This window comes from Salmo trutta, chromosome 35 (genome assembly GCF_901001165.1).
Source record: "Salmo trutta chromosome 35, fSalTru1.1, whole genome shotgun sequence".
Lineage (NCBI taxonomy): Eukaryota > Metazoa > Chordata > Actinopteri > Salmoniformes > Salmonidae > Salmo > Salmo trutta.
Window position 1 is genome coordinate 34,915,614 of NC_042991.1, and position 16,868 is coordinate 34,932,481.

Genomic DNA, 16,868 nt, shown 5'->3' on the forward strand with positions numbered 1-16,868 from the left:
CATGAAGCTGGTTGAGTGAATGCCAAGAGTGTGCGAAGCTGTCATCAAGACAAATGGTGGCTACTTTGAAGAATCTCAAATATAAAATATATTTTGATTTGTTTAACACTTTTTTGGTTACTATGTGATTCCATATGTGTTATTTCATAATTTTGATGTCCTCACTATTATTCTACAATGTAGAAAATAGTAAAAATAAAGAAAAACCTTGGAATGAGTAGGTGTGTCCAAACTATTGACTGGTACTGTAAGTATTCACACCCTTGAGTCAATACTTTGTACAATAATCTTTTGCAGAGTTTAGAGCTTTGCGTCGTCTTGAGTATGTCTGTACCAGTTTTGTACATCTGAATTTGGGGATTTTCTCCCATTCTCTCTAGCTGGTTTTCTCAGGTGGTCATTTTTCTTCTTCACGATTGGCTGAATCCTCCTGATGATCTGGTTGGACATGACTCCAACAGGTTTACCAAGAGAAGGATCAGCCAATAAAGTTGGGAAGTCTGTCCCATCCAATTGGCTACATTAAAATGGTGGAAGCCCTCAATGGCGCTTCCCATGCTAATACGGGCATTTGGCCACTAGAGGCCTCTATCGTTCATTGACATATATACAGTCATTTTTGCTTGACTGCAGTGTCGACCACTGGTTCCCATGGACACCGTGCGAAAGCGAGGCGGCTGGTGTTGTTTCCGCTTACCTCACACTGAGAAAGAAGAACGAAACCGGTTAGCTTTTTTTTTTTTTTTTAGGACGAAGCGAAGGAAAGGACAATACACCATACGAAATAAGCCATTTCGCACTTGACTTTTAACAATTGGAGAAATAGTCTGTCTATTTTTGAATTATTTGAGTCCATGTCCCGATAGTGAGAACGAAGAAGGGCTTTTCGTTGGTAAGTGTCTTGTTTCTGTTTGTCTGAAACTACCGGTAAACATACGGGAATCTGTCTGGCTTGTGCTGCATAGTGGCGCTGCTAGGATCTCCCTCTCTGTCACTATGATATTCAGATGTTGGCCTCCTGCTTGGTTTAGGCCTATTTTCTATTTATTTTTTTGTACCAGTGAAAAACAGAAACAAATGTTACTAGTTAATACTTTTTGTTATTTTTTTGTGCCAACATCTGTGTGGTTAACGAAGTTACTGCTAACCTTCTATGGGAGCTCAACAATGTCCTAGGGGACTAGGTTGGCTAGCTAACGTAAGATCTAGTTAGCGGGTTTGAACTTTTTGGGGATTTTTGTGTTGATCTGTAATTTTCAAGGCTATCTGACCATTCAGGCGATTTGAAACCTTCAAAAGATCTTCAGTGTTTGTAAACCAACAACGGCATGTCAGTCAGTGGGGTCTTTTTGCCACAACAGAGATAGAAAGGTCGGCCAAGTGCCATTGTAATGAGGAAGGAAACCCGTTGTGTTGTGGATGATTAACCAGGGGGGGTCACAATGCCTAGTAAAATAGATACCATAATACCTATCTACCAGTAGGACCATAAAAAGTTACTGATAACCAGTTCGTAAAAAGACATAACTATGTGATTATACAAGTCGCCCATCCCTTTTAGATGGGTGTTACTACAATAGACTGGGACTCTTTTTGTTACAATAACCTATGTTTAATAAACAGAAGATCATTTATTAGCTAGTTATCCTGTTACGGCAGTAACCTATATTGTGGTAACCTTAGGGCTGTAATATTGGCTCTCAGTAATATTTCCCAACCGTTTTACATGTTGACATGTCCTGACATGCCAGCAGATGACTAGTAATGCATTTCAACCTACAGTCTGTAATTATTGTAATCTTAACGCTTTAGTGATACAGTGTTGCAATAAATCCGAATGTTCAACTGATTACTGTGTGTGTGGTGTGTGTGTGTGTGTGTGTGTGTGTGTGTGTGTGTGTGTGTGTGTGTGTGTGTGTGTGTGTGTGGACCATGATAGATCCTTAGTGATGTGGACACCGAGGACTGTATGTAGATGTATGTGTGTGTGTGTGTACAGTCGGTCTGTCGGTCGGTCGGTGGGTCGGGCAGGCGCACTGCACTCTGTTTAGCTGGCAGTACAGTTGCACGTGTTAACGCGTGTGACTCGTGCTGATTCAGAATCAGCTGTACTAGAATGAGGACATTCTATATTTACGTTTTGCCAAGTCTGCTAGGCCAGTTAATAGATTATTATATATATGTTTTAGTTTAAGCGGTAGACCGTACATATTGTGGTTATATCACAGCCCAGTTAAAGTAATTTATAATTACAAAGTAATTAAGACAACAAAGTAGGTAAGTAGAATTTGATAAGCAACAAATCAGTTTTGTCTCTTGTACAGCAGGCAGCATAGAGCAGGGATGGGACAAGTGATGCTTATTTGGTCGAATATAAATAGTTTCAAATTAGCAACAAAACATTTTGTTGACCAAATATGACACTCACTCATTAACCTCATACAAAAAAATGTTGGTGGCCAGATTTTGGGCGGAGTAAAACCTCCATAGAAGATTCCTCGCTTAGGCTTATTTTGGTGGATAGATATTTGGTGGTTGCCTCTTCCTCCTACTCTTTCTGTCCCTCTCTCTTTCTCTCCCTCCCCATGCTGTCTCTCTCGTCCCTTCTTATGCTTCTTTCTCTATGCCTCAGTCTGGGTTCTCTCCTCTCAGCCCCAGCCTGACTCCATCAGCTCCATCAGAGTAGAGGGCTGAACTCAAGGCATTAGTCAGGCCTATCAGATGGCAATCTCTTCACGGCTGTTCCCTGGCACACTGAGTGCTCTGTTCCCAGGCACATGCCTTCGCTCCCTCTCTACCCCCTGTTCTCTTTGAGCTCCAGACACATGCCTTCTCTCCCCTGCTCTCTCTCTCTCTCCCCTTCTCTCTCTCTCCCCTGCTCTCTCTCTCTCTCTCCCCTGCTCTCTCTCTCCCGCTCTCTCTCTCTCTCTCTCTCTCTCTCCCCTTCTCTCTCTCTCCCTGCTCTATCCTCTCTGTCTCCTGCACAACTCCTCTCCTCCCCCTGCTCTCTCTCTCTCTCTCTCTCTCTCTCTCTCTCTCTCTCTCCCCTGCGCTGTCTCTCTCCCCTGCTCTCTCTCTCTCTCCCTCTTCTGTCTTTGCGCTCTAGAAGCCATGGGCAGCAGGGAAACCACAGCACGTTGGAGTGGAGGAGTCCCTGCATTCTTCCCCAAGTCTCTCTCTCTCCCCTCCCATTCCTCTATCCTCTATTTCCTTCCCTCCTTCAGAAGTTGAGATCCTTAGGCGTGTTATGCCAATATACATTAGGCTCACATGACTGACTGGGGAACAAGATAAGGATACCTCATGACCAGGAGGACTATTTTGATGTTGTTGACAAACATCAGGCCCACTTTTGTCTGAGGGAGGAGTTGAGAACAACACATTAAGAATGTTCCTTTTTTTCAAAAAGCCCTTTGACATTAGACACAATTTTCCACTGGGATTTTACTGAGCTTGTAATCTGATTTACAGCAGCAATCAGCAATCAGGTGACAGTGGAGTAGGACTGACTTACAGCAGCATTCAGGTGACAGTGGAGTAGTACTCACTTACATCAGCATTCAGGTGACAGTGGAGTAGTACTCTCTTACATCAGCATTCAGGTGACAGTGGAGTAGGACTGACTTACATCAGCATTCAGGTGACAGTGGAGTAGGACTGACTTACAGCAGCATTCAGGTGACAGTGGAGTAGTACTCACTTACAGCAGCATTCAGGTGACAGTGGAGTAGGACTGACTTACAGCAGAATTCAGGTGACAGTAGAGTAGGACTGAGAGCTTTTCCCCCTTAACCAGACAGAAGGGTCTACGTCCCAAATGGCAGCCTATTCCCTATTACAGTGCACTACTTTCCCTATATAATGTGCTACTTTTGACCAGAGGCCTATAGGCCGTTGTCAAAAGTAGTGCACTAGCCTATATAGGGAATAAGGTGTCATATGGGACAGGACCAAGAGGTGAGAAGTTACCAGTAGGCCATCAGATTTCAGACTGAAAACACTGTACTGACCTCACCATGCGCTGACCAGGGACAATGTTTATTTCTTGTAAGGATTCGATTTGATATTCAGGAACATGGGTTGTAATTTCGACACCCAGAACCAAATCTCGCCTGCTTGCGGACTAGATACTCTGTTTCGTCTGTCATGAGATTACATGAGTTGTAAAATGAACTAACTCATCTATGACACAACATCCATAATCACATCAGTTGTGGGCACCAATTCAGACAACTAGGCTAAATGAATTATTTTGGTTTTGTACCAATTTATTTCCAGTAACATATCCGTTTCATTGGCAGATGTATTGTAAGCCTGGGGACCAGCCTGTTTGTTTAAGGAAGTGTTCTGTTGATAGGCCGGTTTGTTCAAACTTTGAAGGTGTTGCTCACAGTATGAAACATTCATTTCTATTGTCATTGTTCCGTTCCTTAAGAAGACGTTGACGACAGGCCAAAACAATGCTTTCATGAAGGGCCAACTGAGAGCAGAGCTCAACGGAAAGGCTGGGCTTTAGGAGCAGAGCAATATTAGGTTATGTGTTAGTACGACTAGGTTATGTGTTAGTACGACTAGGTTATGTGTTAGTACGACTAGGTTATGTGTTGGTACGACTAGGTTATGTGTTAGTGGTACGACTAGGTTATGTGTTAGTGGTACGACTAGGTTATGTGTTAGTATGACGACTAGGTTATGTGTTAGTATGACGACTAGGTTATGTGTCGGTACGACGACTAGGTTATGTGTCGGTACGACGACTAGGTTATGTGTCGGTACGACGACTAGGTTATGTGTCGGGACGACGACTAGGTTATGTGTCGGGACGACGACTAGGTTATGTGTCGGGACGACGACTAGGTTATGTGTCGGGACGACGACTAGGTTATGTGTCGGTACGACGACTAGGTTATGTGTCGGTACGACGACTAGGTTATGTGTCGGTACGACGACTAGGTTATGTGTTGGTACGACGACTAGGTTATGTGTTGGTACGACTAGGTTATGTGTTAGTACGACTAGGTTATGTGTTAGTACGACTAGGTTATGTGTTAGTACGACTAGGTTATGTGTTGGTACGACGACTAGGTTATGTGGTGGTACGACGACTAGGTTATGTGGTGGTACGACGACTAGGTTATGTGTTAGTACGACTAGGTTATGTCTTGGTACGACGACTAGGTTATGTGTTGGTACGACGACTAGGTTATGTGGTGGTACGACGACTAGGTTATGTGGTGGTACGACTAGGTTATGTGTTAGTACGACTAGGTTATGTGTTAGTACGACTAGGTTATGTGTCAGTACGACGACTAGGTTATGTGTCGGTACGACGACTAGGTTATGTGTCGGTACGACGACTAGGTTATGTGTCGGTACGACGACTAGGTTATGTGTCGGTACGACGACTAGGTTATGTGTCGGTACGACGACTAGGTTATGTGTCGGTACGACGACTAGGTTATGTGTCGGTACGACGACTAGGTTATGTGTCGGTACGACGACTAGGTTATGTGTCGGGACGACGACTAGGTTATGTGTCGGGACGACGACTAGGTTATGTGTCGGGACGACGACTAGGTTATGTGTCGGGACGACGACTAGGTTATGTGTCGGGACGACGACTAGGTTATGTGTCGGGACGACGACTAGGTTATGTGTCGGGACGACGACTAGGTTATGTGTCGGGACGACGAATAGCAGGCCGTGTGGTGGTGCCATCCTCGTTGAGTGAATAGCAGGCCGTGTGGTGGTGCCATCCTCCTTGAGTGAATAGATCACGCAGCACGCTACCTTACTCTGCAGAGGACAACACAAGAAGACCTTGGAGGAGGCAGCTACGAGGTCAAACGATTTTAGGAATGTAAAAGATAAATAATTACTCAGGAAATAGATTACACACAATATATTCACAAGTTAAAACAAAAAAATATGTCCCTTCACGCTCCTGGTCATCTTATTCCTACAGCCAATCAGGCTGCTTTGTGTTGCAGAATTTCGCAACTTTGGATTCATTTATTTTTCATTTTACTTCTCAAATTCTCAGGCTTGAGAATGTAATCAAGCTCATTCTGCATTCGGCTTCTTTTCACATATATCACAGCAGCCCTGCTATGCAAACAGCTAGGCTACACCTGAAGAGGTCCTTTGAAGTAACACAATATGACAGTTGATGTTGATTGTGTGTGTTTTTGTTTATTTGTTTGTTTGTTGGTTAGAGAGACGGGCCATCTTGTCCTTACAGAGTCCATCTACGTCAACAAAGCTCTACAGAATATCCCAGAGTGCATTGCAAGTGCAACCAATGCTATGATGATGATGATGATGATGTTGGCTGTTCTGTTCAGACTATGGCCCCCTGGCACGATGTTGTGCCAGCGTAGAGTGTTTACCACCAGCCGGTGTGCAGGTAACTGTCTTTCTACCGGGGAGCAGAACGCAAGGTGGCAGAAGGGGATCGGAACGCATTTTCATGGGCCACAAGGGTGTGTGTGTGTGTGTGTGTGTGTGTGTGTGTGTGTGTGTGTGTGTGTTTTGCCGTTACCTACTGGGCCTCTGTTCTGGTGCCAGCTGCTACACAGCAGAAATGGAATCCAATCACATTCCCCCCCCCCCCCCCCCCCCAGCTCTGTTCTGTTCAGCTCAGCAGCTCCATGCTATTAGCTATAAGGCGCTCAGCAGCCTAATGGACCCACTGCCCTCTACTCTCCTCAGGCATGCTAACCTGACCTGCCAGGATAGCTTGCTACTGCTAGGTTCAGTAGCCATGCTAATACCTACCAGATCAGCAGGCTGGTTGTGACTACTGGCTAGCTCTGAGCTAATGGGCCCACTGCCCTCCACTCTCCTGATGCAAACTGCCTGTCAGGCTAGCCTGCTAATGCCGCTGACTAATACAGCATAACACTAGGCTATCGCTCCCTAATCGCTACCCAGTAATGAAGGTTCTACACCTGGATCTCATTTGTGTTAATGATCTTAATTCCTTGATGTGGATTTTTCTCTTTTTTTTTTTTTCTTTTTTTTTATCTGCTAGAGCTGAGTGTTACCTGTAGCTTCACTGAGGGAGGGGGGGCTAAGGGTAGTGTCTCTGAGGGAGGGGGGGCTAAGGGTAGTGTCTCTGAGCGAGGGAGGGGGGGCTAAGGGTAGTTTCACTGAGGGAGGGGGGGCTAAGAGTAGTTTCACTGAGGGAGGGGGGGCTAAGAGTAGTTTCACTGAGGGAGGGGGGGCTAAGAGTAGTTTCACTGAGGGAGGGGGGGCTAAGGGTAGTTTCACTGAGGGAGGGGGGGCTAAAGCTAGTTTCACTGAGGGAGGGGGGGCTAAAGGTAGTTTCACTGAGGGAGGGGGGGCTAAAGGTAGTTTCACTGAGGGAGGGGGGGGCTAAAGGTAGTTTCACTGAGGGAGGGGGGCTAAAGGTAGTTTCACTGAGGGAGGGGGGGCTAAAGGTAGTTTCACTGAGGGAGGGGGGGCTAAAGGTAGTTTCACTGAGGGAGAGGGGGCGGGCTAAGGGTAGTTTCTCCAAGGGGAGGAGGGGGGCCTAAGGGTAGTTTCTCCAAGGGAGGGAGGGGGGGCTAAGGGTAGTTTCTCCGAGGGAGGGAGGGGGGGCGGCTAAGGGTAGTTTCTCTGAGGGAGGGAGGGGGGGCGGCTAAGGGTAGTTTGTCTGAGGGAGGGAGGGGGGGCCGCTAAGGGTAGTTTCTCTGAGGGAGGGGGGGGTAAGGGTAGTTTCTCTGAGGGAGGGGGGGTAAGGGTAGTTTCTCTGAGGGAGGTGGGCTAAGGGTAGTTTCTCTGAGGGAGGGGGGGTAAGGGTAGTTTCTCTGAGGGAGGGGGGGGTAAGGGTAATGTGTTCTCGCTCTGTTTCTCTCTCTGCTGTGATCAAAGCTCCAACGTCTGTTTTCCCCCTCTCTTTCTCCATTTTCCATTACCTCTCCCTCTCTCTCATCTATCCCTGTAGATTACTTCTCCCTCTCTCTCATCTATCCCAGTACACTACCTCTCCCTCTCTCTCATCTATCCCAGTACACTACCTCTCCCTCTCTCTCATCTATCCCTGTAGATTACTTCTCCCTCTCTCTCATCTATCCCAGTACACTACCTCTCCCTCTCTCATCTATCCCAGTACACTACCTCTCCCTCTCTCATCTATCCCAGTAGATTACCTCTCCCTCTCTCTCATCTATCCCAGTAGATTACCTCTCCCTCTCTCTCATCTATCCCAGTAGATTACCTCTCCCTCTCTCATGAATCCCAGTGCAGAATGACTGCATCATTAAATCAGTTATCCGCAGCAGTAGACAAGCAGTAGAGATCAGAGGAATTTCATATTGATGATGGCGATTAAAACCAATGTTCTCTGTAGTAGGAGATATAATGGAATGATACGTAGGCCTGTGTCTGGACTCTCTCACTCATTTCAATACATGCTTTATTGGCATGAATGGATGGTTGCCACTGTTGCCATAGCAATGTAGATCAAGTATTACAGAAATTAACTTTTTGGCCCACCAGTCACTGTGGCAGGTAGTTCTTTTTTTTTTAACCAGCAATATATATATATTTTTTGTGCCATAATTACATACAAATTGTATAAACTGCCTTCATTTTGCTGGACCCCAGCAAGGGTAGCTGCTGCCTTGTTTTGTGATCGGAGCCTTTTAACCAAAATATCAGATGAGACAAAATGTTCAGCTGTCCCGTTAAGGGTGGGAGGTTACCGTGGTAAGGGGGCCACTCAAGTCCTGTCGTGTGTGTGTGTGTGTGTGTGTGTGTGTGTGTGTGTGTGTGTGTGTGTGTGTGTGTGTGTGTGTGTGGTATATGAGAGAGAGATTTGGGATCTGACTAGAGCGTCTCTTTTCTATAAGTTGAAGCAGCAGACTCAAACTAACGTTGAAAAACAACTGAGCTTGTGAACAAAACAATGTAAATAGGCAGAAAACACGAGGACAAAGTCTCACTTTGTAGACTTTAGCAGCAGACTACTGCAGCATTTCTCTGCTGCAACTCACCCCATGTACTCATACTTGAATTGTGAGTTTTTATTTGTGAATGTAACGCTCGCACTGTAGAGCCCTGCAAATTGACCCCCTGCCAACGTGTGAAATAGACATTCTTACCCGCTAATACCTCAATCTACCTACATTTCGCTGTTGGCGAGTGTTTAATTATATGCCTTGTCTGTACCCCACACAGACAATTATCTGTAAGGTAATCGTTGAAGAAAACCTGGTTCAGTCTGGTTTCCAACAGACACTGGGAGACAAATTCCCCTTTCAGCAGAACAATAACCTAAAACACAAGGCTAAATATACACTGATGTTGCTTACCAAGACGACATTGAATGTTTCCGAGTGGCCTAGTTACGGTTTAGACTCAAATAGACTTGAAAATCTATAGCAAGACTTTCAAATGGGTGTCTTGACAGAGCTTATATGACACTTAGAGCTTGAAGAATGTTTTGAAGAATGTGCAAATATTGTACAATCCAGGTGTACAAAGCTCTTAAAACCTCTTTGGGCTAGGGGCAGTATTTTGACGTCCGGATGAAAAGCGTGCCCAGAGTAAACTGCCTGCTACTCAGGCCCAGAAGCTAATATATGCATATTATTAGTAGATTTGGATAGAAAACACTGAAACACTGAATAATGTCTGTGAGTATAACAGAACTCATATGGCAGGCGAAAATCTGAGAAAAATCCAACCAGGAAGTGGGAAATCTGAGGTTTGTAGTATAGCAAGTGATTGCCTATCCAATATACAGTGTAAATGGGGTCATATTACACTTCCTAAGGCTTCCACTAGATGTCAACAGTCTTTAGAATGTTTCAGGCTTCTACTGTGAATGGGAGAGAATAAGAGCTATTGGAATCAGGTGTCTGGAAAAAGGCCATGAGCTCAGTCATGCGCGCGGCCGTGAGAGCGAGCTGAGTTCCTTTTCATTTCTGAAGACAAAGGAATTGTCCGGTTGGAATATTATTGAATATTTATGATAGAAAAAATCCTAAAGATTGATTCTATACATCGTTTGACATGTTTCTACGAACTGTAATTTAACTTTTTTTGACTTTTCGTCTCAACTTAGTGCTCGCGCATTTTGCATTTGGACTGAACGCGTGAACAAAAGGGAGGTATTTGGACATAAATATGGACTTTATCGAACAAAACAAACATTTATTGTGGAACTGGGATTCCTGGGAGTGCATTCCGATGAAGATCATCAAAGGTAAGTGAATATTTATAATGCTATTTCTGACTTCTGTTGACTCCACAACATGGCGGGTATCTGTATGGCTTGTTTTGGTGCCTGAGCGCTGTACTCAGATTATCGCATGGTGTGCTTTTGCCGTAAAGCTTTTTTGAAATCTGACACAGCGGTTGCATTAAGGAGAAGTGTACCGTTAATGCTATGTAAAACACTTGTATCTTATATCAACGTTTATGATGAGTATTTCTGTAAATTGATGTGGCTCTCTGCAAAATCACCGGATTTTGGAGGCAAAACATTACTGAACATAACGCGCCAATGTAAACTGAGATTTTTGGATATAAATATGAACTTTATCGAACAAAACATGCATGTATTGTGTAACATGAAGTCCTATGACTGCCATCTGATGAAGATCATCAAAGGTTAGTGATTTATTTTATCTCTATTTCTGCTTTTTGTGACTCCTCTCTTTGGCTGGAAAATGGCTGTTTTTTTGTGACTAGGTCGCTGACCAAACGTAATCACAAGGTATGCTTTCGCCGTAAAGCCTTTTAGAAATCGGACAGTGTGGTTGGATTAACAAGAAATGTATCTTTAAAATGGTGTATAATACTTGTATGTTTGAGAAATTTTAATTATGAGATTTCTGTTGTTTTGAATTTGGCGCCCTGTACTTTCACTGGCTGTTGTCAAATCAATCCCGCTAAAGGGATTTGATCTCTAAGAAGTTAAAGACACTTTATGACTGAATTTGAATAATCTGAATGATGAGGACAATGGTGATGGGAGTTAGAGGTTCCGAAATGGACACTGGAAAGCCCTGGGCCCAAAATGCATAAATACATTTTTTTTTTTTAACCCGTCCCGAACGGACCTAAGGACAACCATTCCCGTCCCTCGTATGGATCTGAGTGAGGGAAGCAGCAGAAAAGCCAATTGTTTTGCTACTTTGTTAACCAGAGCTAAAATTGCTTTGGCAATGTAAACATGTTTCTCATGCCAATAAAGCCCTTAAATTGAATTGAGAGAGAGGCACAGAGTATAGACTACTAGAGAGAGGGGCTGTGTGTGTGAAATAAGATGTGTGAGGCTCGGAGCACCTTGACAGGCGAGAGAGACCACAAACACTGTTAACTCACGCTAGACTAACTTCATGCAAGTTATTATCATCCCATCCGATGACATAGTAGGCCTACCTGTCTGGACTACATCAAACTGAGAGAAGCTAGCTAATTGAGGCTAGTTATAACATTACTGCCCTTCTTACCATTCTACAGTTAACGCCTACAAATAACTCCATTCAGATTATATGTAGCAACCTACTTGTTGGCTTTTGGATGTTGTAGCCTTTCCTTCTCATTTCACTTTTAGTTTTATTTTAATTCCATCGTCCATTGATTTAGATATCTCCTAACTTGCTTGCTACACAAGCAGAGCAGCAATGCAATTGTCTCTCTCTCTCTCTCTCCCCGCGGGAAACGTAGCAATCAGAGTGCAATTATTATTTTAAAAAATGGTGACTTTTTTTTTTTTCTCCAAATCATGAATATGTAGTCGCAGCATGGTGCCGATGTGTTGTGATTTCGAAGACACTCTAAGGTGTGTAGACCAATCACAACTCAGTTCCAGGCTGTATCACAACCTGCTGTGTTTGGGAGTTCCATAGGGTGGCGCACAATTGGCCCAGCGTTGTCCGGGTTAGGGTTTGGCCGGGGTAGGCCGTCATTGTAAATAAGAATTTGTTCTTAACTGACTCGTCTAGTAAAATAAAAAATACATTTGCATGACATTTACTGGCTTGCAAAATGTCATGACCGCCTCAGCCCTATTGCCCTATGGCGTTCTCTCTCTGTTATGTAATCCTTGCTGTTGGTACTGAACTAATCTGTCCCTAATTCCCCTAACTTTCTCTCCCTGCAGGTTGAACCTCAGCGGACTGTAGAGCTGGTATCCAGGGGAAAGATGAGCGATGGAATGGTATTGTGTGAGACGAGAGCCCTGGCTTCCTCTCCAGTCCACAGGCTGGCTACGTCTGTACTCCTCTTCCTCCTCTTCGCCCTGCTCCCCCCAGGACACGCATCAGGTAAGAGACAACTCCCGCCGGACCATACCCACACTACACCCTTAATGGCTCAAATAGCCGACCAATCACCCTGGTACCAACCCTTAGTAAACTTCTGGGAAAAATTGTGTTTGACCACATACAATGCTATTTCACAGTAAACTAATTGACAACAGACTTTCAGCACGCATATAGGGAAGAACACTCAACAAGCAAAGCGCTTACACAAATGGCTGATTTTCTGAGAGATTGATTGTGGGGGCTGTCTTGTTATACTTCAGTGCATTATCGATCATAGTCTGCTGCTGGGGAAAAAAACGTATGTGTTATGGCTTTACACCCTCTACTATATTGTGGATAAAGAGTTACCTGTCTAACAGAACACAGAGGGTGTTCTTTAATGGAAACCTCTCAAACATAATCCAGGTTGAAGCAGGAATTCCCCAGGGTAGCTGTTTAGGCCCCTTGCTTTTTTTCAATCTTTACTTTTTTATTATTTATTTAACTGACTTGCCTAGTTTAAATAAAGGTTAAGAACAAATTCTTATTTACAATGACGGCCTACCAAAAGGCCTCCTGCGGGGACGGGGCTGGGATTAAAAATACAAATAAATTAAATAAAAATATAGGACAAAACTCACACCACGACAAGAGAGACAACACAACACTAAATAAAGAGAGACCTAAGATGACAACGTAACATGGCGGCAACACATGACAACACAGCATGGTAGCAACACAACATGACAACAACATGGCAGCAGCACAAAACATGGTACAAACATTATTGGGCACAGACAACAGCACAAGGGGCAAGAAGGTAGAGACAACAATACATCACGCAAAGCAGCCACAACTGTCAGTAAGAATGTCCATGATTTGAGTCTTTGAATTAAGAAATTGAGATAAAACTGTCCAGTTTGAGTGTTTGTTGCAGCTTGCTTTAGTTGCTAGCTGCAGCGAACTGACAAGACGAACGACCCAGGGATGTGTGTGCTTTGGGAACATTTTACAATTTGACTGGCAGAATGGGTGTCGTATGTGGAGGAGGAGGGCTGCAGTTGGTATCTCAGATAAGGGGGAGTGAGGCCTAAGAGGGTTTTATAAATAAGCATCAACCAGTGGGTCTTGCGTCAGGCATACAGAGAGGACCAGTTTACAGAGTATAGAGTGCAGTGATGTATAAGGAGCATTGGTGGCAAATCTGATGGCCGAATGGTAAAGAACCATTACCAACGACATGCCACTGGCTTTGAGTCAGGTCAGTGTGTCTATGTATGCGGATGACTTAACACTATAACACGTCAGCTACTACAGTGACTGAAATGACTGCAACACTCAACAAAGAGCTGCAGTTAGTTAGAAATCATTCACTGAACACTAAACCTCAGCTACATCTCGTAATGAATAATGTGGAAATTGAGCAAGTTGACGTGACTAAACTGCTTGTAGTAAACCTGGATTGTAAACTGTCTTGGTCAAAACATATTGATGCACTAGTTGCTAAGATGGGGAGAAGTCTGTCTGTAATAAAGCGATGCTCTGCCTTCTTAACAGCACTATCAACAAGGCAGGTCCTACAGGCCCTAGTTTCTACCTTCTTAACAACACTATCAACAAGGCAGGTCCTACAGGCCCTAGTTTCTACCTTCTTAACAACACTATCAACAAGGCAGGTCCTACAGGCCCTAGTTTTGTCACACCTGGACTACTGTTCAGTCGTGTGGTCAGGTGCCACAAAGAGGGACTTGGGAAAATGAAGGTGAACTTGGGTTCAGAACAGGGCAGCACGTCTGGCCCTTAAATGTACATGGAGAACTAACATTAATGATATGCATGTCCATCTCTCATGGCTCAAAGTGGAAGAGAGATTGGCTTGTTTTTGTAAGAAGTGTTGACAAGCTGAATGTACCGAGCTGTCTGTTTTTAAAATACTAGCACACAGCTCGGACACCCAAGGATACCCCACAAGACATGCCACCAGAGGTCTCTTCACAGTCCCCAAGTCCAGAACAGACTATGGGAGGTGCACAGTACTACATAGAGCCATGACTACATGGAACTCTATTACACATCAGGTAACTGATGCAAGCAGTAGAATCAGATTTAAAAAGCAGGTAAAAATACACCATATGGAACAGCGGGGACTGTGAAGTAACACAAACATAGGCACATGCATACACACACATGATAACATAAGTGCTATACAAACACGTACACATGGATTTTGCATTGTAGATATGTGGTATTGGAGTAGGGGCCTGAGGGCACACACTTAGTGTGTTGTGAATTCTGTAATGACTGTAATTGTAATGTTACTCACTGAGTAGGTGAGTGACTGAGGTGACTGTGTAATACATTTAATGGCTGACAAATATTTGATAAAGAACCAAAAACTACAACATTTAGTTGAATTAGTCTAAATACAGTATTCAGACTCCTTGACTTTTTCCACATTTTCTAAAATGGATTCAATTATTTATTTTTCTCAGCAATCTACACACAATATCCCATAATGACATCACAATACCCCATAATGACATCACAATATCCCATAATGACATCACAATACCCCATAATGACAAAGCAACAACAGGTTTTTATAAATACCTTATTTACATAAGTATTCAGCCCCTTTGCTATGAGACTTGAAATTGAGCTCAGGTGCATCCTGTTTCCATTGATCATCCTTGTGTAAGGAAGTCTGTGTGTAGCTGGTGTATGGGAGTCAGGTGCAGCACAGCAGATATGAGTAAATAACCGTATTTTACTCAACATATAATAAATGCAATACAAAAACAGAGCCCACAATAACGGACCTTCCTACATAGAAACAATCACTCACAAACAAACATGGGGGGACAGCGGGTTAAATAATGAACAGGTAATTGGGGGATAGAAACCAGGTGTGTAAGACAAAACAAATGGAAAATGAAAAGTGGATCGGCGATGGCTAGAAGGCCGGTGACGTCGACCGCCGAACACCGCCAGAACAAGGAGAGGGACCAACTTCGGAGGAAGTCGTGACACATTGAGATGTTTCTACAACTGGATTGGAGTCCACCTGTGGTAAATCCAATTGATCGGACATGATTTGGAAAGGCACACACCTGTCTATATAAGGGTCCCACAGTTGACAGTGCATGACAGAGAAAAAAAAACAAGCCCAGAGGTCGAAGGAATTATCCATCGACAAAACATCTGCCCCGCTGATCCTCAACACGGGGGCCCCTCAGGGGTGCGTGCTCAGTCCCCTCCTGTACTCCCTGTTCACCCATGACTGCATGGCCAGGCATGATTCCAACATCATCATTAAGTTTGCCGACTACACCACAGTGGTGGTAGGCCTGATCACCGACAACGATGAGACAAATCAAATCAAATTTATTTATATAGCCCTTTGTACATCAGCTGAAATCTCAAAGTGCTGTACAGAAACCCAGCCTAAAACCCCAAACAGCAAGCAATGCATGTGAAAGAAGCACGGTGGCTGGGAAAAACTCCCTAGGAAAAACTCCTGAGAAAGGCCAAAAACCTAGGAAGAAACCTAGGGGACAGCCTATAGGGAGGAGGTCAGAGACCTGGCAGTGTGGTGCCAGGATAACAACCTGTCCCTCAACGTGATCAAGACAAAGGAGATGATTATGGACTACAGGAAAAGGAGGACCGAGCACGCCCCCATTCTCATCGACAGGGCTGTAGTGGAGCAGGTTGAGAGCTTCAAGTTCCTTGGTGTCCACATCACCAACAAACTATCATGGTCCAAACACACCAAGACAGTTGTGAAGAGGGCACGACAAAGCCTATTCCCCCTCAGGATATTGAAAAGCTTTGACATGGGTCCTCAGATCCTCAAAAAGTTCTACAGCTGCACCATCGAGAGCATCCTGATTGGCTGCATCACTGCTCGGCCTCTGACCGCAAGGCACTACAGAGGGTAGTGTGTGCTGCACAGTACATCACTGAGGCATTGTTGTCAGAATAGATGGATGCAGTTCAATGCTTGAGTAATATAATTCACCAATACATTTCTTGGTAGTCCAAAACATATTGCTATCAGGTTGTAAATCACAGATGATCTGGTACATAGTGCCTCCTGAATGGAGGAAGCAAACTGTTTCAGTTTCAATGACTCAATATTTTGGACAAAAACGAACGAATGTAACTAAGGCTGGGCATATCAATAAAATCAAACTAGCAAGGGCAATGATCACACATCCCTCATAATAACGTGGCTAATATGCTATGTATCTATTTATGTAGTAAGTTAAAAATGCAGAGCCTAATGTTGGCTAGCTAGCTCCTAGGAGGACGTCATGTCATTGGTTGAGTGACTGCCTTTTTTTCCCCCCCGTGTATCGTTTTTCGTTGGCTACGCAGCTAGAGATGCACATGTCATTTGGTTAGCTAGCAAGAAATGTGAAATCCTTTGCTACCTAGCTATGCTGAGCGACTGTTATCTAGTTAGCTTATCTCTTGAGTCAGCTAGCCAGAGTGAACTTGCGATCTACTCCGATTTCAGAGGAATTTACAAATGTGCAACACCCGCTGAATATGACTGGTGTCAGTAAACGTAGTCAAAAAAAGTACGAATAAGTCACGAACGCT

At 44.1% G+C, this 16,868-nt stretch overlaps 1 protein-coding gene across 1 annotated transcript in view; it reads left to right on the forward strand.

The window, feature by feature from the left end:
• The first annotated feature begins 712 nt into the window (after positions 1-712).
• The window catches only part of LOC115175130 (sushi domain-containing protein 6), a 44,968-nt gene continuing 28,812 nt past the window's right edge, over positions 713-16,868 (forward strand). Inside the window, exons 1-2 of the mRNA XM_029734339.1 lie at positions 713-892; positions 12,119-12,281. Coding sequence (XP_029590199.1) covers positions 12,161-12,281 — 121 coding nt within the window. The 5' untranslated portion in view covers positions 713-892; positions 12,119-12,160. The remainder of the gene's footprint in view (positions 893-12,118; positions 12,282-16,868) is intronic.